At 51.5% G+C, this 25452-nt stretch overlaps 1 protein-coding gene across 1 annotated transcript in view; it reads right to left on the bottom strand.

The window, feature by feature from the left end:
• The window catches only part of PCNT (pericentrin), a 112484-nt gene that overhangs the window by 59092 nt on the left and 27940 nt on the right, over window positions 1-25452 (bottom strand). The window contains 4 exon segments of the mRNA XM_045084283.1: window positions 1784-1930; window positions 17225-17771; window positions 19193-19647; window positions 24923-25140. Coding sequence (XP_044940218.1) covers window positions 1784-1930; window positions 17225-17771; window positions 19193-19647; window positions 24923-25140 — 1367 coding nt within the window.

A 25452-nucleotide genomic window follows, 5' to 3' on the forward strand; every position in this document is an offset into this window, starting at 1 on the left:
GGGCCCCCGCTGGGGGGTGTGAAGAGAAGGCAGAGGCCCGCCAGGCCTGCAGCACGGAGCCCTGTTCCCACGGGCGGCCGCGGCTGAGGCAGCAGCACGGCGAGGGCCAGCAACACAGGCCTCCACAGAGGCTGAGTCCACTTTTGAGCCTGTGGGACACAGACTTTTCCCTCTGCCGGCCCTGCTCCCCCCTTTTCACAAACACGGCACGGTGACTGAAAAAACCTAATAGATACATCTCTAGTGACACTGATCAAGAAAGAGGAAAGTACAAATAAACATCCTAACAAAACTTTTTCTGGGGCGCCTGGGTGGCTCCGTCAGTTAAGCGGCTGCCTCCAGTGCAGGTCTTGATTCTGGGGTCCTGGGATCGAGCCCTGCCTCAGGCTTCCCGCTCAGTGGGGAGCCTGCTTCTCCCTCTCCCTCTGCTTGTGCTCTCTCTCTGTCAAAAAAGTAAATAAAATCTTAAAAAAAAAAAAGAAAAAAGAAAAAGAAACAGTATTATTACACTCCTGAAAGATCTACATTGTGAGACCATCTCAAAAAATAGTAGAAACAGGAACACCTGGCTGGCTCAGCTGCTAGAGTATGTGACTCCTGATCTCAGGGCCTGAGTTCAAGCCCCACGCTGTGTGTGGAGCATACTTAAAAAAAAAGAAAATAGTAAAACTGCACATACTAAACTTACAAAGGACTAACAAAAAACCAAACCCAATTCAAAAACCTGAACAGACGTTTCTCCGAAGACAAATGAATGGCCAATAAGCTCCTGAAAAGATGCTCGTCACTCAGCACCAGGGAAACGCACATGAGAACCACGATGTGGTCCTACCTCACGCCCCCTGCGACGTGACCATGATGGCTGTGGAGAAACCGGAGCCCCGCGCGCAGCCGCAGGGGCACGTGACGGGGCAGCCGCCAGGAAGACAGCCCGGCGGCTCCTCAAGACAGAAACGGAGTCGCCAGCACCCGGCAATCCTGTTCCCAGAAGCCCACAGCCCGAACCAACGGCAGGGACTGGAACAAGACGTGTACACACGGTGACGTTATTCACAGCAGCCAAGACGGAGAAACAAGCATCCAGAGGCCGATCAGCAGCCAAGTCCACGAAGAGAGCAACACGATGCGCATCTCTATGTCACAGAATTATCACTCCGCCACAAAACCCCGAGACGCTGCCACGCGGCGGGCCCCGCGGACGTTGCACTGAGGGACTAAGCCAGACGCAGGAGGACTATTGCTGTTGGCCCCATCACAGGAGGCCCCGGAAGCGGTCAGAGTCAGCGGCACAAGGCAGAAGAGTGGGTGCCGGGGCTGGAGGGAGGAAGGGACGGGGAGCTCGTGGGCAGTGGGGGTAGTTTCCGCTCGTGTGAGGATGAGCAGTGCCGGAGACGGACTGAGGATGAGCAGTGCCGGAGACGGACAGCGGTGACAGCCGCGCAACCCTGTGAACGGGGTATAACGCCCCTGAACCGTAACACTTAAAAATGACTAAAATGGGGGCGCCTGGGTGGCTCAGTGGGTTAAGCCGCTGCCTTCGGCTCAGGTCATGATCCCAGGGTCCTGGGATCGAGTCCCACATCGGGCTCTCTGCTCGGCGGGGAGCCTGCTTCCTCCTCTCTCTATTTCTCTCTGCTGCCTCTCCATCTACTTGTGATCTCTCTCTGTCCAATAAATAAATAAAATCTTAAAAAAAAAAAGAAATGGCTAAAATGGTAAATTCATGTTATGCACATTTTACACACACAGAAATAAAAACAAAGACAAGACACTTGCCACATACCCGTAGAATTTGGTCATTCTTCTCCTGAAGCTGCAGAAACAAACACTCCTCCTCTTTTTGGCCAGGAGACGGTGCCTGCTCACACTCCAGCCTAGGGATCTCCTCCTGTTCATGCAAAGCAGCTTTCTTTTCACCTTCAGATTCACCCTGTATAAAAGAACACTGTTAACAAAACAGCAAAAATGTCGCTCTGAGCTCTAAAAGTTATGCTTGTTCCATTTCCTTGTTGTTTGTAAAGCACAGTTCACTGGACAAGTATTTATTGAGTCCACCCTGTGCCAAGAGCAGTGATCTAAAGGGACAAAGCCACTACCCACAGTGAACACGTATTCAATGTGCTTCCCACAGAGAACATCAAGAGGACAGCTCGCTTCTTTTCCCAAACAATCACATTAAGAAATTACCCATCACCACCATACCACGGCCATCAGAATCTAAGATATTTAGAAACAAAGTTCCTTTGGTTTCAAAACATAAACCCTATTTCTTCCTAAATAATAAACATTGTTCTTCATAAGATTCACCTAACAACTTACATTAATGAAATGAGCTTCTTTTTTTTTTTAAGGTCATCGTTTAAAAAAAAGAAAAGATCTATATCCGATATATACATACATATATATGTATACACATATGTACATATATATATATATATATGAGAGAGAGTGAGCACGAGATGGGGGAGGTCAGAGGGAGAAGCAGACTCTCCGCCGAGCAGGGAGCCTGATGCAGAACTCCATCCCTGGCCTCCAGGATCATGACCTGAGCTGAAGCAGTGGCTCAACCAACTGAGCCACCCTGGCATCTTTAATGAAATAAGCTTTAAACAAACAAACAAACAAACAAAACAACAACTACTACAGAGGAAGCACTTCCAAAATGGCAGAATAAGAACATCCAAGAACGCATTCCTCTATAACAGGGCTGAGAACACTGACAGAAACTGTGAAAACACAACTTCTTCAGAGCTCTGGAAATTAAGAAAGACTTGTAACAATCTAGAGTTTGCTAAAAACAGAGTCTGAGTCTCCACCCGAACAGCAGCTCTGAGGTGCTCAAACTTGCCCTAACCCATCCTCGCACCTCTGGCAGAGCTCTGCACACAGCCTCCCGCAGTCCTAAGGGTTGGGGGGGACCAGAGGGGTTCGGAGCTCCTCAAGAGCACCAGCCCGCCAACTATCACCAACTGACCTATCCTGCAGCCCACTGAGAAACTCCGTTCTCAAGGATGAGCTCCCAGAGCTCACGTTGTCACAACCCTACTGCGGGGCCACTTACCACAATCAACCGACAGCGACTGCTTAACATTACAGTGCCCTGAAACCCATTAACTTGTCAAGGTTGGGGCCAGTAAGAGGTAAACAAAAAAAGCTTAAAAGGAAACACTAGAGAATGTGGTGTCAACAGGGAGCTCTGGAAGGCTCCAGCACATTCCTGGGACTTTAGGAAGCAAGTATAGGGCTATGTACCTATCCAGGAAAAGCTGAGAAGGCTCTAACACTCCTTGCTGACCTCACACTCACACAAAGTCACAGCTAAGGAAGAAGCCACCCACAGTGCACTGGAAGCACGCCCCAGCCAGAGCCCCTCAGTAAAGATTAGAAAGTGGAACTGTAGAGCTGTTCTGGAGCTGAGAGGTACAATTACTGAAATGAAAAATTCACTAGAGAGGCTCAACTGTAAATTCGAATGGGCAGAAGAATCAGCAAATATGAAGACAGATCAAATATGACTATTTGGTCTGAAGAATAAAAAGAAAAAAGAATAAAGAAAAGTAAATAGAAAAATGCCTTGGGTGTCCAACTCTTGATTTCAGCTCAGGCCATAATCTCAGAGATTCTCTCTTTCTATCCCTCTCACCCTCCCCCCTGCTCGCGTGCTCACTCTCTCTTTAAATAAATAAATAAGTAAGTAAAACCTCTAAAAAGAAGAAAGAAAGAAAAGTAAACAGAGCTCCCAAGGCCTGTGGGACACTCTCAAAGACCAACATACACGTGATGGGAGTCGCAGACGAGAGGAGGAAGGAACAAGGTAGAAAGCCTGCTTTATGATATACTGGCCAAAAACCACAACTTGGATGAAAAAATATTAATCTACAAACACAAGAAGCCCAATTAACCCCAGGTAGGATAGATTCAAAGAGATCCATACCAAGAGACATCCCAATTAAACTGTGAAAGACTAAGAAAAAGAATCTTGAAAGCAGAAAGATGACGGAGGAGTAGGGCACCCTATTTCAACCGGTCCCCTGAACTAAGCTCGGTACCTGCCAGCCCACTCTGAACACCCACGAAATCAGCCTGAGATGCTACACCTGAAGACGCATCTGGATTCCTACAAATGGGGTATCTCAGGCAGCTGGTCTCAAGGTCTGAAGCGGGGAGCTGAGACTCTATGGGTAGATCCTGGAAGATCAACAGAAGGGGGAGGGAGTGGGATCCTGCACCACTGGAGCAGTGCCTGGACCTGGAAGCAAAAGAGGGAGTGCTGCCGTGGGGCCCACAACCCAGGACACGAAGGTGTTTAACAGAACAGACAGTAACGGAGACAGTGCAGCCTGGAGAGCTCACTGGAGAATAGACGGCGATCTCGGTCTTCTGAGAAAGGAGCCTGGACACAGTCACTTCTGCTCTCTCAGAAAAGATGGGAAAGCCACCTGGGGAAAGCCGCCAGAGAACAAAAGCCACCCAAAACTGGTTTTCACTGAGCCCACTCCCACCTCCGGGGCATGGCAACTCTGCCCAAACAGGGTTGCCTGAGTAACAGCACGGCAGGTCCCTCCCCCAGAAGACAGGCTGGAAGACCAAGAAAGAGGCCGACAACCCTAAGGTCCCTATAAAACCGCTGCCTCTTGCTTGGGTCACGGTCAATACTTTGGACCCCGTGCATTCCCTCAACCACCACTCAACAGAATGACTATGAGGAGGAACCCCCAACACAAGATTAATTCAGAGACTGTGGCTTCTGCCACAGAACTAATGGATATGGACATAACCGAACGTCAGAAACTGACATCAGAGTAACATTATGAAGGCGATCTCTAGGCTTGAGAAAAATATGGACAATATAGAATCTCTAAGGGCAGAAATGAGATCTAATCAGGCCGAACTTAAAAATGCTATAAACGAAATGCAGCCTAAACTGAATACTCCGACTGCTAGGGTAAAAGAGGCAGAAGAATGAATTAGTGACCTAGAGGATAAGATGACAGAAAAGAAGGAAGCCAAGGAGGCTGGAAAAACATAAAGCCCAAGAGATCAGATTGAGAGAGATTAATGACCATGAAATGTTCCAATGTCAGAACTGATGGGATCCCTGAGGGGGTGGAGAGAGGTCCAGAAAATAAATTTGAGCATATCGTAGCTGAGAACTTCCCTAATCTGGGGAAGGAAACAAGCAATCGTATCCAAGAGGCAGAGAGGACCCGTCCCAAGATCAATGAGAACAGACCAACACCACAACATATAATAGTACAATTTGCAAATCTTAGATTCAAGGAAAAAATCTTAAAAGCAGTGAGGGGGAAAAGATTTCTTACGTGCAGAGTGAGGAACATCAGAAGAACATCAGACCTGTCGACAGAGCCCTGGCAAGCCAGAAAGGGCTGGCAAGACATATCCAGGGCACTTAAGTGAGAAGAACATGCAGCCAAGAAGTCTTTATTCAGCAAGGCTGTCATTCAGAATGGATGGACAGACAAGGAACTTCCAAGACCAGCAGAAACTGAAAGAGTATGTAACCACCAAGCCGGCCCTGCAAGAAATATTAAGGGGGGGTTCTATAAAAGGAGAAAGGCCCCAAGAGTGACATGGAACAGAAATTTATAGAGACGACCTATAGAAACAAGGATTTCACAGGCAACATAATGACAATAAAATCGTGTCTTTCAATAATCACTCTCAATGTGAACAGTCTAACTTCTCCCGTGAAACAGCACAGGGCTGCGGACTGGATAAAAAGACATTACCTTTCCATACACTGTCTACAAGAGACTCATTCTGAATCCAAAGATACATCCGGACTGAAAGTGAAGGGATGAAAACCATCTTTCATGCCAATGGGCCTCAAAAGAAAACTGGGGTAGCAATTCTCGTATCAGACTAATTAGATTTCAAACTAAAGACTGTAGTTAGAGATGCAGAGGGACACTACATCATACTTAAAGGGCCTATCCAACAAGAGGATCTAACAACTGTAAGTATCTGTGCCCCTACAGTTGGAAGCAGCCAACTACATAAGCCAACTGTTAACCGAAATAGACATATTGATGATAATATGCTAATAGAAGGGGACTGCAACACTCCACTCACAGCAACACACAGGTCATCTAAGCAGAAGATCTACAAACAAGAGCTTAGAATGACACATGGGACCAGAGGGACCTCAGAGATACACACAGAACATTCCATCATAAAACAACAGAATACTCATTCTCAAGTGGCAGATGGAACTTTCTCTAGAGCACATCCTGGGTCACAAATCAGGGCTCAACCGATACCAAAAGACTGAGACTACTCTCGGCATATTCTCAGACCACAATGCTTTAAAACTGGAACTCACTCACAAGAAAAAATTTGGAAGGAACACAAACACTTGGAAGCAAAAGACCACCCTGCTCAAGAACATTCGGATCAGGGACGCCTGGGTGGCTCAGTTGGTTAAGCAGCTGCCTTCAGCTCAGGTCATGGTCCCACTGTCCTGGGATCGAGTCCTACATCGGGCTCCTTGCTCAGCAGGGAGTTCTACTTCTCCCTCTGCCTCTGCCTGCCACTCTGTCTGCCTGTGCTCTCTCTCTCTCTCTCTCTGACAAATAAATAAATAAAATCTTAAAAAAAAAAAAAAGAATGTTCAGATCAACCAGGAAATCAAAGAACTTAAACAATTCCTGGGAACCAATGAGAATGAAAACGCATCGGTCCAACACCTATGGGATACAGCAAAGGAAGTCTTAAGGGGGAAATACAGAGCCATCCAAGCCTCACTCACGTAAGTAGAAAAATCCCAAATGCAGAAGCTAAACTTACACCTAAAAGAACTGGAGAAAAAACAACAAAGAAAACTTAAACCAAGCAGAAGAAGAGGAATTATAAAGATTAGAGCAGAGATCAATGAAACAGACACCAGAAAAACAGCAGAGCAGATCAATGAAACTAGAAGCTGGTTCTCTGAAAGATTAATAAGATCAATAATCCTCTGGCCGCACTTACCCAAAAGAACAGAGAGAGGATCCAAATAAATAAAATCATGAATGAAAGGAGAGAGATCATGACTAACACCGAGGAAACAGAAAAAATTATTAGAAATTATTATCAGCAACAATATGCCAATATGTTAAGCAAACTGGAAGAAATGGATGTCTTCCTGGAAACTTAAAAACTGCCAAAACTGAAGCAGAAAGAAATACACAATCTGAATAGACCAATAACCAGTAACAAAATTGAAGCAGTAAATCCAAAAACTCCCAAAAAACAAGAATCCAGGGCCAGATGGATCCCAGGGGACTTCTACCAAATATTTAAATTAGAAATAATACCTATTCTTCTAAAGCTGTTTCAAAAAAGAGAAACAGAAGGAAAACTCCCCAATTCATTCTATGAGGCCAGCATTATCTTGATCCCAAAACCAGACAAAGACCGTATCCAAAAGGAGAATTACAGACCAATATCCCTGATGAACATGGTTGCCAAAATACTCAACAAGATCCTAGCCAACAGAATTCAACAGTATATTAAAAGGATTATCCTACACGACCAGGAGGGATTTATTCCTGGGAGGCAAGGGCGGTTCAACATTTGCAAATCAATCATCTTGATAGAGCACATTAATAAAAGACAAAAACCATATGATACTTTCAGTTGATGCAGAAAAATCATTTGACAAAATACAGCATCTTTTCCTGAGTAAAACTCTTCAGAGTGTAGGGATAAAGGGAACAGTTCTTAAAAAAAACCATCTATGAAAGCCCACAGTGAACATCATTCTCAATGGGGCAAAGCTGACAGCCTTCCCTTAAGACCAGGAACACGACAAGGATGCCCCCCCTTGCTGCTGTTGTTCAACACTGCACTAGAAGTCCTAACATCCGCAATCAGACAACAAAAAGGAGAAAGAGGTAGTCAAAATGGCAATGAAGAAGTCAAACTCTCTCTCTTCGCAGATGACATGGTAACTTTATATGGAAAACCCAAAAGACTATATCCAAACTACTAGAACTCATACAGCAATTCAGTAATGTGCCAGGATACAGAATCAATATACAGAAATCAGTTGCTTTCTTATACACTAACAGTGGAAATATAGAAAGGGAAATTAGAGAACCAATTCTATTTACTGTAACACCAAAAAACCGTAAGATACCTGAGAATAAACCTAATCGAAGAGGTAAAGGATCTATTCTCAAGGAACTACTGAACACATGAAAGAAATTGAAGAAGACACAAAAAGATGGAAGACCAGTCCATGCTCACGTATTGGAAGAATAAACATTGTTAAAATATCTAAACTGCCTAGAGCAATCTATACTTTCAATGCCATTCCAATCAAAATTCCACTGGCCTTTTTCAAAGAGGTGGAACAAACAATCTTAACACTTGTATGGAACCAGAAAAGACCCTGAATTGTTAAGGAAATGTTGAAAAAGGAAAACAAAGCTGGGGGCATCACACTGCCTGATTTCGAGCTGTATTACAAAGCCGTGGTCACCAAGACAAGCACAGTATTGGCAAAAAAAAAAAAAAAAAAAAAAAAAAAAACCTGGAGACATAGATCAATGGAACAGAATAGAGAGCACCGATATGGACACTCAACTCTGTGGTCAAATAATCTTGGACGAAGCAAGAAAAAATATCCAGTGGAAAAAAGACAGTCTCTTCAATAAATGGTGCTGGGGAAAGTGGACAGCTATGTGCAGAAGAATGAAACTCAACCATTCTCTTACACTATACACAAAGATAAAACCAAAATGGATAAAAGACCTCAACATGAGGCAGGAATCCATCAGAATCCTAGAGGAGAACATAGGCAGTAACCTCTTCGATATCAGCCACAGCAACTTCTTTCAAGATATGTCTCCAAAGGGAAAGGAAACAAAAGCGAAAATGAACTTTTGGGACTTCATCAAGATCAAAACTTCTGCACAGCAAAGGAAACAGTCCATAAAACAAAGAGGCAACCCATGGAATGGGAGAAGATATTCATAAATGACAGTACAGACAAAGGGCTAATATCCAAAATCTACAAAGAACTCCTCAAACTCAACATACAGAAAACAGACAATCATGTCAAAAAATGGCCAGAAGACATGAACAGACACTTCTCCAAAGAAGACATACAAATGGCTACCAGACACATGAAAAAGTGTTCATCATCACTGGCCATCAGGGAGATTCAAATCAAAACCACACTGAGATACCACCTTCCACCAGTTAGAATGGCCAAAATTAACAAGGCAAGAAACAATAAGTGCTGGAGGGGATGTGGAGAAAGGGGAACCCTCTTCCACTGTTGGTGGGAATGCAAGTTGGTGCAGCCACTTTGGAGAACAGTGTGGAGATTCCTCAAGAAATTAAAAATAGAATTTCCCTATGACCCTGCCATTGCACTCCTGGGTATTTACCCCAAAGATGCAGATATAGTGAAAAGAAGGGCCATCTGTACCCCAATGTTCATAGCAGCAATGGCCACGGTCGCCAAACTATGGAAAGAACCAGGATGCCCTTCAACGGACGAATGGATAAGGAAGATGTGGTCCATATACACTATGGAGTATGATGCCTCCATCAGAAAGGACGAATACCCAACTTTTGTAGCAACATGGACGGGACTGGAGGAGACGATGCTGAGTGAAATAAGTCAAGCATCATACGGTTTCACGACGGGGGGGAAGTCAGAGGGGGAGACGCACAATGACAGATTATGGACTCCGGGAATCAAGCTGGGGGTTTGGGGGCCGGTGAGCCCGGAGATGGGTATTAAGGAGGGCCAACACTGCAGGGGCACTGGGGTTAACACACAAGCAATGAATCACGGAACACTACATCAAAAACTAATGACGTACTACACGGTGACTAACACAATAAAAAATCTTGAAAGCAGCAAGAGTGACTCAACACAAGCCATCTTCCACAGCAGGTCAACAGCTGGCCCGCTGCTCAGACCACAGAGGCCCACAGGCAGGGGTGCGATCCTCAGTGCTGAAAGAAAGACTTGACCAGGAATCAGGTATCCAGGAAACTATCTTGCCAAAATGAGGGAGAAATTAAACCCTTCCCAGTAAATGAAAAGTGAGAGAATTCACTACTAACAAGCCTGCCCGAAGATACACTGAAGGGCGCCCTCAGGCCAAACTGAAAGGGCACTGGGCACGGCCCTGAAACCGCACAGAAAGGAACACGTGGTAAGGTGACCGATCGAGGGAACGGAAAGACAGAATCCACGCAATCGTGGTCATCTTTTTCTTCGGTCTGAGTCAGAGGAAACTGAACGAGGCATGAGCATGAATCGTAGAGGACCGTAGTCTGACGGACGGTATAGGGACGGGGGGGGGGGGTAGCTAAAAGGAGGCGAGTCCGCGACTACTAGAATTAAGACGGTACCGATCCGATCTGCACGTTATAAAGGGCTCGCTGCGATCCCCAGGGCAGGCACTAAGAAAATAACTAAAAAATACACAGAAAAACATCAAGGAAATTGAAAAGAAGGCAGTAATGGAAAATTAGGAAAACAAGCGACAAAAGACACCTGGAAAGCAAACAGCAGGCACTGAACACGCTACAGCACCTGTGACCTAGGAAAGGCCGGGCCAAGTCGAAGACACCAGCACAAAAGGCACTTACTGGATGAGTCCGCATCTACAAGGCCCCGAAGAGGCAAACCGGCACGACCCCTCCGGGGCTGGGGGACGGGGAGTCCTCTGTGCAGAGGCAGATGTTCTGGAAGTAGTGACAGAGCAGTGACAGCTGCGCCACTTGATGAATACGGTGAAATCCACTGAAACACCTACTTAACAAGAGTGATTTTTACAGTATGGAAATTCGATCTCAATAACGTTCTTGTTAAAAAACAGGCGCCTGGGTGGCTCAGTGGGTTAAAGCCTCTGCCTTCGGCTCAGGTCATGATCCCAGGGTCCTGGGATCGAGCCCCGCATCGGGCTCTCTGCTCAGCGGGGAGCCTGCTTCCTCCCTCTCTCTCTCTGCCTGCCTCTCTGCCTGCTTGTGATCTCTGTCAAATGAATAATAAATAAAATCTTCTAAAAGTTTTTTAAAAAATAAAAATAAAATAAAGAACTAAAACAAAGCTACGTGAAAACTCCTCAGAGTAGGTGTTTGAGTGTTCACGCCTCCTGCTCTTTGGAGGCAAGAAGACTGGTGATGTGGCTTCTGGGTCACCAAAGCAAGAAGACCCAAACTTTCTCAGATTTAGAATACTCGGTGGTAACTTCTAGTGGAAAAGGAATGATAACCATCCTATTTAAATAGAAAAAAATGAATGAAAAAGTTGCCTAAAAAGTCTAACACAATGCAAATGTTTCTTTTCACTTTGCAGATCACTGTTGACTTAAAAGTAAAATTTCTCATTGATTTTGCAGCCGGAAAGGGGAGCAGTAACACAGACCCCTCTTCACCCCTGCGTCCCCGGCTGTGTGACCAGCCGCTCTGCTAAGGCTTCCGACCGGCTCTTCTGCAGCTCCGTCCCCTGCCCCGTCTCTCCTTCCCTTGCAGCTCGGCCCGAAGAGCTGGGCGCTGGCCCCAAGCACTGCAGGAGCCAGGGTGCCTCCCGTGAACAGGGAGGAAGAGTCAGCACTGAGCTCTTCTGCATATGCACAGCCCTGTCCTACTGGACCCCCTCGATTCCACGTATTTTCACTGTGACGACACACAGGAGTCAGGCTACAGCTCCTAGAACGCTCCGGACCACTGTAGGCTCTGGATTCTCATCTCAATCACAATCATCAGAAAACGGACACGCATGGCACAACACTAAAATTATACTTTCTTTTTTTTTTTTTAAGATTTTATTTATTTATTTGACAGACAGAGCTCCCAACTAGGCAGACAGGCAGGCAGAGAGAGAGAAGGAAGCAGGCTCCCCGCTGAACAGAGAGCCTGATGCGGGACTCGATCCCAGGACCATGACTTGAGCTAAAGGAGAGGCTTAACCCACTAAGCTGCCCCAGGTGCCCGTAAAATTATACTTTCAAGTTACAGAGATAACATAAATTATTCCTATAAACTTTGTCTCCTGAAATAAATTTAACTCCAAAGCCTTTAAAAAGAAGCATCAAATCTCACTGACATGAAAAATCTGAGGAACAAGGGAAGGGAAACTGGAAGAAGACGAAACCAGAGAGGGAGACAAACCCGAAGACTCTTCATCTCTGGAAACAGACTGCGGGGGAGGGGTGGGGGTGGGCGGGATGGGGTGGCCGGTTGAGGGACACTGGGGAGGCACAAGCTACGGTGAGCGCTGTGACCTGTGTGAGACTACGGACCACAGACCTGCACCCCCGACCAGTAACACATTCTGTGTCACTAAAGAAAGAAGCACCGAGTGCAAACTCCAAGTCCTCGCACGTGTCCGAGCTTCCCAAGTACTTGAATGACACGTTTCGGCCACCACTCCCCTCCGAGGGAAGGACGGGGCTGAGCCAACCAGTCGCAGCTAGGAAGGAAGCGACAGCCCGGAGCGCAGTCAGGGTCGAGGAGGCTCACTAATGCCGCGAGGGACAACCACAAAATGCGGGTTAGTACAGGGAAAACCCTGAACGCCAAGAGCACCACAGACCGGCAAGGCCAAGGCCAAGGGACAGGAACCATACTGCCTTTCCTCCAAAAAGAGACAGCTCGGGAAACCCCGCCACCACTGTGAAGGACACCGGGAAAAAGAAAACCATCGACATGGAGGAAGAGGCAAGCACCGCCCTGCCTCACCCCAGCACGTGAGAAACGGACTGACGTGGGAAACAAAGACAGAAAAAACTACCGAATTTCCTGACTTCCTACAGCCCACTGACAAGTCCCTGACACAGGCAGCGCGACCTTCCTCTAGGGACTCAAGTGCCTCCATGTTATTACTTTGCTGAGGGCAAAGGCAGTGCCAGCCTGACCCTGGCTCCCCGGCCAGGACCCTGTGAGTCTACTTCAACATAGACAAATTCCTTTGGAAACTTCCTTTACCTGTAAACCCTCCAAGAGAGGTGTTGGTCGTCACCCCCCAAGCACACAGCCCACTGCTATGCATCTGAAGGGTCTGGTGACAACAGCCCCCCAAGATCCCGGGAACCTTGCTTCCGAATTCCTTAGACTCCCGCGATCTCTGGCCCCTCCCAACCTGGAAGTATGGAACGGGCCACCTCATGACCCCAGTGCGGCATTTCTTGTGCTTGAATAAATCCACCCTTTTGCACCAAAGACGTCTTCAGAATCCTTTCCCGATGTTTGTCACAATTAACAATGCGACAGGAAAGGGAAACCACACTTCTTCGGGCCCTGGGACCCTGGTACAGGCCCGGGGGCGCTTCCCTCCCCACGCCTTCAGGGACTGGTCACGACGGCTGACCCCCCCCATGCTCACCCTGCCCGTCAAATGCTCTTCTGCAGACGCATGAGGATTAGATACATGGTTCTTGGGAAACCTTGAGCCACAGATCGCTTTCTTCCGGCAACAATCCTTCATAGAAGCCGACTTCTGTGTGAGGTCAGGCAGGAGTCCAAGAGCTCCGCACACCCCCACATGCCCATGAGGAACCCCGCCCTGCAGTCCTGGGGCACCTGGACCTGGTACCAGGGCAGCAGTGATCAGCAGGCTCCAGGCCCCTCTCTCTGGCCACCTGGTCCTTCTGGACCTCAGTGTCCCTGCCACAGGGAGTGCAGCCCCTCACGTGCCTGAGGGACCCATGGCCACACAGCGCAGAGCTGCACTTGCTAAAAGACGGTGGACACTAAGCGTATCATGTGTCCCCCATCACTGTCTCGGGATCTTATGGCGCACACGCAGCATGACAAGAGCATAAACGTAACGAAGCCAGTAGCAAACAAAAGCACCCACCCCACGTGCACTGTGCGTAGGAGGAATGGCTCTACAAGGGGGCAGCGGACGCACTTCACGCCTATCCTGTCCAGTGCACGCCCGGGCCCACAACGGGAACTTGCGGAAAAAGTGCACCATCGCCATAACCGAGGCAAAGGCCAAACGGCAGCATCGTAAGGCCGGACGGGTCTCCGGGAAACACTCGGAGAGGCAGGAAAGGTGCAGCCCCTGAAGGCCCAGAGGCTGCGGGATGGTTGCAGACATCCAGCGGGACACATTCTCAGGCCACCCCCTCCAACTGACTGGAGAGGCTCCAAGTCCAGTCCCCGCTGACTCATGCAGCCCTACCCCACCCACAATGCCTCCTCACACATAACCCTTTCTACTTCAGCCTTGCGTGAAACTCCGTGATTCTCCAGGTGCTCAACAGTAAGGTCCATGTAACAAAAAGATGCTTTTTGAAGTTTATTCTCCATTTTTTCTAAAGACACGGGAGAAAAACGTCATATACATCTTTTTAACCATTAAGAAAACATGACAGATGTGCCCGGGAAAAAAAAGTAGTATTACACAAAAAATACCAACACAGTCAGGAGCCAGGGCGGCTCGGGTTATGATCTCAGGGTCCTGGGATCGAGCCCCGCGTCAGGCTCCCTGCTCAGCGGGGATCCTGCTTCCCTCCACCCCGGCCCTCACCACCCCACAGCACCCCTGTGCACACTCCTGCTCTTTCTCTAATAAATAAAGTCTTTTAAAAAAGTAATATAAATTCAGCCGGTAATGAATTTAAAACATTCAAACTATATCTAAAATGACCTTACTGTTTTCGAAAATTACATGTATAGAATTTTTTTTTTGATTGAAGACAAGATGAAACTGCCTTGAGCAATTGACACTGGGCAAACTGTGGTCCACTCCTGTGCTCCAGACCTCGGCTGAGTGGTCCGGCCACAGGGACAGTGTTCGACAGGAGGCACATCTCCAAGAAAAGGAAATCAAGCTTACGGTTTCAGAGAACTTTCCTCAGAAGTAACTCCAAAAGGAAGTAATCTGGAAAGTAATCCAATTAGCTCACAAGCACAAGTGAAATTACTCTTCTGGGAAGTGACCCTGCTTGACCAACAGGTGCAAAGATATTTGTGGCCCAGAGAAAACCTGTCAGAGGCGGAACAGTGCGTCCGTGCTATTCTGGGGACAATATCCCTGGCATCTCAGAAAGTGCCCAGTTAAGCTTTCTGCGGGACCTGCCTGCGGGCCAGAGCCTGAGGGAAGGCCACGGCGGGAACACCCAGGAGTCCACACCAAGGCCCGACGGGACGGCCTGTGCAGCGGTCAGACAGGTCAGCCAGCATCACAGCAGGCAGGAAAACCAGACTCCGAGCACACGTGCCCCGTGTGGACCCAGAACTGAACCACCACAGGAAGAGATGGGAACTTGGGCTGGATATAGGACCACATCAAGGATCCCTGACCATTTTTAAGTTAGAACGGATCGCAGTTATGTTCTCTTGCGGGGAGAGAAACACACTACTTGGTAGAGACACAGTGACGTCTTTACAGATGAAAACACACGCTCCCTGGGATCTGCTGTAAATACGTGGAGGGTGGGGGAGCCCCGAGGCACGACGACTGGCACGTACCCGCCTGCGCAGCCAGAGAGCCTCACCCAACTATCCTATTTCTGCCCATGTCAGAATGTTCTCCGGTAAAAGCTAAAGTAGGGTCAGAAACAGCTTCCCGCCTTCCCACAAGTCAGCGGTTTCTGAGAAACCGGCCAGACAGCAAAGGTCCCTTAAAAAGTATCTCACGTTCACCTCCTTGGTGGCAGAGTAAAGGCATCTTCTGCCCGAGCAAGGACTCACTCGGACGACTGCAAACACTCCCGAAACGCTATGCGACACCCAGACGGCCGTCCACACAGAAATACAAGGAGGCCCGGCCCAAGCCCAGACCGGACGCGCGGCTCCAGCAAGCACACGGCCGTGTCCCCACACAACAACGCAGCGGGAGGACAGTGTCAGCGACCACAGCCCGCGGCGGCAGGGCCGCAGCCCCGGAGACCCGGGAGAGAGGCGACAACCGGACCTCATCTTTCCAAGGCCCGGGAGAGGCAGGAGACACGAGCACTTCCCACCCGAAAACTCGGGGAGTGCAGCCAGCACCCCCACTCGCCACCCCGCCTGGATGCACAGGGAGCGCAGGACACGAGCGCCCCTTCGCCAGGTCCCCGCCCACACGTCCCTCCCCACGGCAGCCTCGCGTGTTCCAGAGAATTCCACCGCTTTGCAGACAGACTTCTGCCAACGACCACGAGGCCCGTGGACACTCCGGCCTCATGGAAGAGCCCACGCAGGGAACCGGGGCGCACCGCCGTAGCGCACGTGTTCCGTGTGGACACGAGGCAGCAGCACCGCCGCGGCAGCCGCCCCGCACGGTCCTCCCCTTCCTGCGGGGACGGCTCTTCTGCCTCAGCCGCCGCACCCTCCCGCGAGCCCAGCGCCAGCCGTCCCCCCCAGCCATCCCCCAGCCTCTCCACGACCCCGGAAGCACCATGTCAGTCTTAGCCCAGCACACCCTGTGGGGCACCAGGTACCTCCTGCAGGGGTCCCGGGCCTGCCTCTGCGCCCTCCCATCCGAGCTTCCTGAGGGCCGCAGCCGACGCTCACCCTACGTGGCCCCATCACCGCCAGCCCTTCTTCCGTCCCGCCGTCCGACGGATGCCGCCAGAACAGAGCTGTGCCTTTGCCACTGCCTGCGAGTGAGGCCCAGCCCTCCAAGGACACCACCCTCCAGATTCACCCCTGTGGATCCTGCCGACACTCCTCCCCACCCTGACCTCCGAGGTGACACCAACACAGGTTGGCCGGGCCACAGGGGTGGCCCCTGAAGGCATCTGCAAAGACGAGCGGGGTCAGCCCCGGACACAATGGAGAGCGCACGCAGCACGAGGACAGGGACGACAAGCACGACCCTCACGCTCTGCTCCCGCTGGGCCCGGTGCAGGGCCCGGCCTAGACGTCCTGGATGAAGAGGAGGGTCCGCGCCGGGCAGGATGGGACACACTGGTTGGGGAGGCGACCTGACGGCAATGGTGAGTGCATGAGAAGAAGCTCACAGCACAGAGCGGCCAGCACCGGCCAGGTAACAAGGGACAGGACAGCGGGAGACACGGTCTGCATGCACCTGCGGCAAGAGCTTGTGCAGCGCTGCGCCCTGGACCAGAGGGAGCTGCCGGGGGTGCACGGTGCGGGGACCACGTGCAGAAGAGACTATGGAGGAAGCCGCCTTGCACAGACGACTGTTGCCAGGCCGGACCAGACGCTGGGACATGTTCTCCCCCAGCACACGGCCCCGCCCGCATCTCCACGCACCCCTCCGCCCACCGCACGGAGACCCACCCTGAGCCCGCCTCACCTGCTGCCCGGCCGGCAGCGCGGGGTAGAGCAGCGCGACCCCGGCAGCCCCCGGATCCGCTTCCGTCTGTGCCGTGACGCCGCCGTCCGCGGGCAGGAGCTCCTGGCCCCGCTCCCCAGTCGGCACCGCGGGGCAAGAGGCGTCCTTGTGCTGCCGCTGCTTCTCCAGCTCTGCGCTCAGCTGCTCCAGAGCCCGGCGGTGCTGCTCCCGCAGGGCCTGCACCTCCGACCGGTGGCGCGACTCCAGAGAGTCCAGGTGGGACGAGTGTCTGGCCTCGAGAGCCCGGAGCGCGGCCGCGTGCCCGGCTTGCAATTCGGCCTCACGGGCCTGCGCCAGGGCCCGCTGCTCCCCCTCCATGGAGGCTCTCAGCTCCTCCTGCTCCGCGCGGCGCACGGCCTCCAGCTCGGCCGTCAGGGACAGCACGTGCCGCTGGTGTCTCTCCTGGAGCAGCTGGAGCTCGCGGCTGTGCTTCTCCTGGGCCTCCCGAAGGAGCGCGTCTTGCTCAGCCGCGAACTTCTCCGTGATCTCCTTCCGTTCCTTCAGGAACCTGCGAGGACCCGCAGCGTGAACACGGGCCGTGGAATGACAGTCGTACAAGCACCCCCGCCCCTTCCCACTCGAAACACAAGGTCGCTGCTGTGTCGGACTGTCCCCGCTCCTTCTCCCTCTGCTGTCCACGGCCCGAGAGGACCACCATCAGAAGTACGCGGGAGGGAAGAGGCCACACAAAGCCAGAGGAGCTCAAAGGACAAGGCCGCTCAAGTGGGGATGAACTCAAGTGGGGATGCGGGACCCACAGCAAGACACTGCATCCGCGCCAAAGCAGACGCACCGGCCCACGCGCGGTGAGAAGGACCGCGATGGGGCAGCGGCAGCGGGGTCCCCTGCAGGAGCCCACAGGGCCATAAAGATCACTCAAAAGACCTCAGGAGAATTGGTGAATTAAGGGACACGAATGAGAAAGAGCCCCAGTGGTGCTGGCTGGCAGAGACACAGGCCAGCAGACTCCCCCTGAGCCAAGGCACCCAGGATCCCACCAGGGACAGGAAGAAGCCCCACACGCTACATGGGCATGACTTGCCCTGGTGCGCTCCCGCGAAGAGCGGTAAGACCCGGGTTACTGCTCTGCTCGGGCCGGTCTGCCACCAGAGACTCTGGAGGCTTGCCCACACCACCCACACACCCTCTCCACACGGGGCGGGCAGGAAGCATTTGTGAGGCTGAGCACAGCGCCTGCATCCACCCAGCGTGCACCTGCTGGGCCAAGATCTGAACTCGCATCCTCAGACCCCAGACCCAAAGCTCAAGCACTCCAGTCACGATGGCGGGAGCTGCGGACCCGGGAGAACAAGTAGCCCAACGGCGAGTCCAGGGGCCCCAAGACTGACCATCAAGCCCAGGCAAGAAAGCTCAGATTTGCAGACTTGGCATAAACAGGGGCAAAGAACCAAACTACATTCTCAATCTACTTCCAAGGAAATATGTGCACGTTTTAGGAGGAAAACACTTACTCTTAAAAACATCTGCCTGAACTTTCAAAATAGAAAGAACTAATACGGACAAAGTGCATGACGTCTAGTAAGTGGGGTCTAATTCTTGCCTTTGAAGGTTTTAAATGTGGAAAGAACAAAACTGACATGAAGACGTGTGCACAGTAGCATCCACCAAGGGACACAGACTCCACCAGGAGCATCCGGACGCGGTCTCTGGCTGGTTCCCGCATATCCAGTGTTGGGACAGCGGTTCGACCCCGCTGCCACTTCAGGGTGAGGACCAGGCGTCCGGGACTCCGGGCACACCATGCTCGGCCCTGCCTTCCTGCAGATCTCCCCACCCTGCTGAAAGCCCACAGCACATCGGCCAGGGGACCTGCCTCCCATGCCGTGCGGCGGGTGCCGGGGTCGGACCTCAGGCAGGAAAGTGACAGGCGGCTCTATAGCTAGCGCCTGCTCCGAGAGCGCCACCCACCTGTTCTGCGCCTGCATCAGCTGGAGGGCACAGTCCTCCTTCAGGCGGAGCATGGCGAGCTCCCCGCCCTGGTCTGCGGGACGGCCGCCCGGCTCCCCGCCACACTGCGGACACTCCTCCCCCGCGAGGCCGAGCTCCAGCTGCCGTAGGCGGCCCTGCTGCTCCAGCAGGGACTCCTCCAGGTCCCGGATCTGGGCGGCCTGCTGATCCTGAAGCCGCCTCATTTCGAGCTCCCGCAGCTCAAACCTGGTCACCAGGGACTGCGTCTCGGCTTCGGCTTGCTCCCGGAGCTGCAGGAGTGCCAGCGTGCGTTCCTCTTCAGCTTCTCTCTTCAGGACTTCACGTGCCACCTTCCATCCTGCTTCTCGGTCTCTGGATTCCTGCTTCATCAGCTCCAGTTTCTCCTTCGCTCTCTTCAGCTCCTCCTGGTGACCTTCAACCAACTCGCATTTTACCTGCAGGGAGCAGAATCTCAGGTAAAACAGAAAAAACTTTTTAAAGGAGAAGATTACTGGCAGCAATGACACCAAAGCCGCTGTCCTTCCCTCTGGAGCCGGCAGGCCCGGACGAAACTAACGGAGTTCGACGCACACGCACACGTGCTCAGCAAACCAAGGGAGCGTCAGAGGCCTTCGTCGTGAGCCAGCACCGGCGGCAGAGGCAGGCACATCCCAGGGCTTCCGCCAAGCGAGGCCGACCACCCCAGACAGAGCAGAGCCGCCCTCAGCAAAAAGACCAGAAGTCCCCGGAGGAGCAAATGCTGCAACAAGCTCGAGTCTGTGGCCGCATCTGTGTTCCATGATCTCCACGGAACCTGGTCAAAAGACTGATGAACCAAAATTTAAACTTTTAAGAGTTTCTTCTGAAAAGGGAGGTGAGTCACAAAGCTGACAGTCGACAAACATTTCGGTTTTCACAAAAAGGAGGAAAGGAAGTCAGTGAACAACGAAACATCATCAGAAAGAAACCAGAGTAAGAGCGGTGTTGCAGACTGACCTCAGCTTCTTATTTAAAAGTTAAGTCATGTGCTCGCTTTGGCAGCACATATACTAAAAGTTAAGTCATGGGGCGTCTGGGTGGCTCAGTGGGTTGAGCCTCTGCCTTCGGCTCAGGTCATGATCTCAGGGTCCTGGGATCGAGTCCCGCATCGGGCTCTCTGCTCAGCGGGGAGCCTGCTTCTCCCTCTCTCTCTCTCTCTGCCTGCCTCTCTGCCTACTTGTGATCTCTCTCTCTGTCAAATAAATAAATAAAATATTAAAAAACAAACAAATAAATAAATAAATAATAGTTAAGTTATTAAAGCAGCACCTGGCTGGCGTTAGTAGAGCAACTCGATCTCAGGATCATGAGTTCAAGCCCCACACTGGGTAAAAGTTTCTTAAAAAAAAAAAATTAACAAAAGTAAGTTTAGGGTCATGCTTCTGGAGATGGCTGAGAAGCTTTAATCAGGCTAGCCCTCCCAGAGGGTAACAGCTAGAAAGGCTAGAAAGAACATAAGAAGCTACCCAAAGGCCTGAGAGAGCATCTTAAGCAGAGAGATTGTGCAGAAGGCTGGACACCCAGAAGAAAGAAATGGCACTGGGCAATTGCCCTGTCCGGGCCATGCACACAGAAATCCCACAACCCCTTGTATGAACAGAGGAGGTGGAAAGTAAGAGGTGCCCATGAGGACAGAGCCAGAGAGACAGTCGGCCGTCAAATCCCTGCATCAACCCCTGCCCGCATCTCAGGCTGACTCTGATGCACACGCGTGTGGGCAGACGCCAAGAGCAGAGCGACACCGGGAAGACATGGTGTGGAGTCAGAGTGCGCCAAGTCAGCTCCCTGCTACACAGAAAAATTCACACCCTTCAGCAGCGTGAAACAGAATGCAGAGTGTCCACAATGTCTCCCTCACGACGTCCAGAATACAGTCCAAAATTAGTTGATATACAAATAAGCCGGAAATATGACCCATGCTAAAAAAAAATACAATCACTGGAGAACCCCAAAATGACACAGATGTTGAACGGCAGACAAAGATTTTAGAAGCAAATACCCTAACTGCAAGAAAAACATGCTCATGACGAATAAAAAACAGCAAATCACGGCAAAGAAAAAAGACCCTCTTAAGACGTGGATGAGGGAGTGGGACGCCTGGGTGGCTCAGTTGGTTGGACGACTGCCTTCAGCTCAGGTCCTGATCCCTGAGTCTCGGGATCGAGTCCCGCATCGGGCTCCCAGCTCCACGGGAGTCTGCTTCTCCCTCTGACCTTCTCCTCGCTCATGCTCTCTCTCACTGTCTCTCTCTCAAATAAATAAATAAAATCTTAAAAAAAAAAAAAAAGACGTGGATGAGGGAGAAGAAAACAACGACCGAACCGAAATCCCAGAACTAGAGAGCAAAGTATCTGAACTTCTAAAAACCACTGGATGGACTTAAAAGCAGATCAGAGTGAGCAAGAGACCACGAACCAGAGACCAACAGAATCCAACCAACAGGAAGGGAGCAGACCAGACAGAAACCGAACCAACAGAACATCCATGTGAACGGAGTCCAAGAGAAAGGACAGAACGGAGCAGAAGGAAGAAACGAAGAACATACTTGGTAAAAATTTCTCAAAATTTGGGAAAACACATAAACATACAGCAGAATACTCTGTAAGTCACTAAAACGGGCCACCTTTTCAGTAGTGTCATTATTAAATGTAAGAAAAAATAAGGTCAATCCAGTACCAAGTTTTGTTTTCCTTTTTTTAGGTAACTATCTCAGAATCAATTTTATGTTTTTAAGATTTCAAGAATTTCATGAGGAAAAAACATCCAAGAAAATCACACGTAGGCACACCGTGGTGAAATGACTAAGAATAGGGGCACCTGGGGGCGCCTGGGTGGCTCAGTGGGTTAAGCCTCTGCCTTCGGCTCGGGTCAGGATCTCAGGATCCTGGGATCGAGCCCCGCATCGGGCTCTCTGCTCAGCAGGGAGCCTGCTTCCTCCTCTCTCTCTCTGCCTGCCTCTCTGCCTACTTGTGATCTCCGTCTGTCAAATAAATAAATAAAATCTTCAAAAAAATAGGAGAATAAAAGAGAGAAAAACAAGCAGTCAAAAGAAAATGACACATGACATTCAGGGTAAGACTGATTTCAGTGATCACTTATTGGAAATAAGGTCATAAGTGATCAACTTTAAATCCTGGACAAAAACCTTGCCTTCTATATGTAGCAAAAAAATTTCTTCACGAAAGACAGTAAAATAGAGACTCTCAGCCCAAAGAAAACTTGTGAAGAAAACAGGCACAACATGAAAGGCTGAAGGAAAGTGAGGCCAAACGGAAACTCCCAACTTCTGGAGGAAAGAAAGAACGCTTCAGGGTTGGGAATCTAAGACCACTTTCCCTTTTAATCAATCAAGGACCCATGATTGTTCAAAGCAAAACTTCTATTGTGGAATCTAACCACAAAGACAGATGTGACACCCGTCAGCGTGGCAGCTCGGAAGACAGCGGACGAAGGATGCGGCTGGAGCTCACCTTCCAGCCGCACAGCGACCGTGAACCTCTGAGAAGAGCGTGAGAACGAGTCGAGCCCCGGAAGCAATCATTAAACACGTGATGCAAAGAAATAGGACCGAGAAATCAACAGACACATTAAAATCAATTCTAAAAATTAATCCAATTCAATTAATCAGTCCAATTAACTAACCCAATTCTAAAAATAATACAAATAAATATAAAATAATCCAAATAAATCCAAACAATCCAAGTAAATACTCAAATAATCCGAACAGGGAGCAAATGGAGAAACAGACGCACACACAGAAGAGAGTAGAACGTAGACCCGGCTCCAACCAGGTCAACAACGAGATGAAATGTGACAAGCTAAACACTCTGACCAAAAGGCAGGATTTGTCAAAAAGGATTTTAAAAATATTCCACTGCAGGGGCTCCTGGGTGGCTCCGTCGGTCAACGATTCGCTTTCAGCTCAGGTCATGGTCTTGGGGTCCTGGGATCGAGCTGGGGGTCGGCCCCCTGCTCAGCAGAGAGTCTGAGTCTCCTTCTCCCTCTGCTCTTCCTCACCTCCCGACTTGGGCTCTTTCTCTCTCAAATAAATAAAATCTTAAAAAACATAATCAACTATATGTTAAGCACACGTGTAATATGTTAAAAAGTATGTGGTCTCGGTCCCTTGTTCCTGACACACAGCTGCTAAAACGCTTGGAATTTCTGGCACGATCAGTGTCTTTTGTATGCTAACGAGATGGCGTGTGGCTGAGGACCTCTGGGTGGCTTCAGGGTGGAAGCTGGTCCCCAGAAAATCAGGGCAAGATTAGAGGGTTGGAAATTCCAGCTCCACCGCGACCTCCGAAGAAGAGAGACGGAGACGGAGTTCAGTCACCAACGGCCGGTGATTCAGACACGCCTGTGTTACGGAGCTTCCGTAAAAACTCCCAAATGGTGGGCCTCGGAGAGCTGCCAGGCGGGTGCACACGTGGGGGGCTGAGCGGTGGCAGGACAGGCGCGGGCGTGGACGCCACCCACCACGCACACCTCACCCCACGCCTCTCTTCCCTTTGGTCACTCGCTCGCCTCCGTCCTAAGACACTGGTATTAGGACACTGTTTCCCTGAGCGACAGCCTGAAAGGGCCGTGAGGGGCAGGGGACTATCCAGACTCCAAAGCCGAGTCGGACTGAGATCCGTGGATCACCTGGGGACCCAGTAACTGCCAACGGCTCCTGATGTGGGGACAGTGTCCCGGGACTGAGCCCTCAACCCACAGGCGCCGGCACTAAGTCCAGGTGGTCTGCAGAGACTCCAAGTGAAACGGACAGAAAAGGGTCCGCCGTGCCAACGGAACGTGCGTGAAGGCTGAACACGGCACTGATGAACGGGAAGGCGGCTGCGGCTCACACAATGCTACGGGGTGAAGTGTGAAGTCGGGGGGACACTTAGCTCGCTGAACACTTAGGACGCTGGCGAAATAGACTCCGCTCTAACAACTCCGACCCAAAGACGAGCCACTGCCCGCGCTGCGTATACAGTGAAACGCGCCAGGAGTCCGGGGGAGGCCCACACGCCAGACCTCTGCCAGCGGGGGTGCTGCGCAGGCTCTCCGCGCGCCCACGGAACACCCCACAGCCACACAACCGACAGCAGAAGAGCTCAGGAGCCCAGTACCACTGGGGGCCCCAAGGCACACGGGGCCTGCCGCCGGCCGTGCCAACCAGCCTGCCGCCCGTCTGAGGACGTCCAGCCAGTCCCCTGACCTGGAGGCAGGGCAAAGGGGAACAAGGAGCCAGACCCTGCCTCGGCTCGAGCGGGGCCCTGGCCTGACCCCGCTTCTGCACTCGCTCAACTGTGCCGCAGGCGGCAGGAGACGGAGCGCGGGGACCAGCGGGGCCCTGGCCTGACCCCACTTCTGCACTCGCTCAACTGTGCCGCAGGCGGCAGGAGACGGAGCGCGGGGACCAGCGGGGCCCTGGCCTGACCCCACTTCTGCACTCGCTCAACTGTGCCGCAGGCGGCAGGAGACGGAGCGCGGGGACCAGCGGGGCCCTGGCCTGACCCCACTTCTGCACTCGCTCAACTGTGCCGCAGGCGGCAGGAGACGGAGCGCGGGGACCAGCGGGGCCCTGGCCTGACCCCACTTCTGCACTCGCTCAACTGTGCCGCAGGCGGCAGGAGACGGAGCGCGGGGACCAGCGGGGCCCTGGCAGGAGTCTGCCGCCGCGGAAGCCAGAGCGACACTCACCCTCTCCCAGTGCTCCTTCTCGCTGATCGCCTGCTGCAGCTTCTCGCGTAAACTTCCGTTTTCTAGTTTCAAGACATCGATTTCTTCCTTGAGCTCCGTCTGAAGAAGCGAGAGTTTAAGCTTGTGCTCAGTTTCCAAGCGCAAGACTCTGGCTGCCACCTCGGCCTCCACCTGCAAGGCCATGTCCGGCACACACGGGAGAGGCGCCCGAGCGAGCTCTGGGAGGGACGAGAAGCAGGGGGGAGAGTCAGGCACCTCGAGGGCACCACACACAGCACGGGGCCCGGCGCCTCGCACCACAGACACCTGGAGCTCTGCCAAGCCCTGGGGGAGCCCAGGCCGACGCACCCTGGGCTGCCCCGTCCTGAGCGGCCCGCACCCCTTCAGGGCCCACCCTGGGCCACCAGTGGGGTATCAGGGACTGTTTTCCGCTATGGGGAGCTAGGCCGGGGGGACCCCTCCCGGGACGGTCAGCTCAGGACTCGTCCCCTCCCTGGGCTCAAGAATGAGCTGAGCGGGGGACGCCTGGG

Source organism: Mustela putorius, unplaced genomic scaffold (genome assembly GCF_011764305.1).
Source record: "Mustela putorius furo isolate JIRA1106 unplaced genomic scaffold, ASM1176430v1.1 tig00000765_pilon_pilon_pilon, whole genome shotgun sequence".
Classification (NCBI taxonomy): Eukaryota; Metazoa; Chordata; class Mammalia; order Carnivora; family Mustelidae; genus Mustela; species Mustela putorius.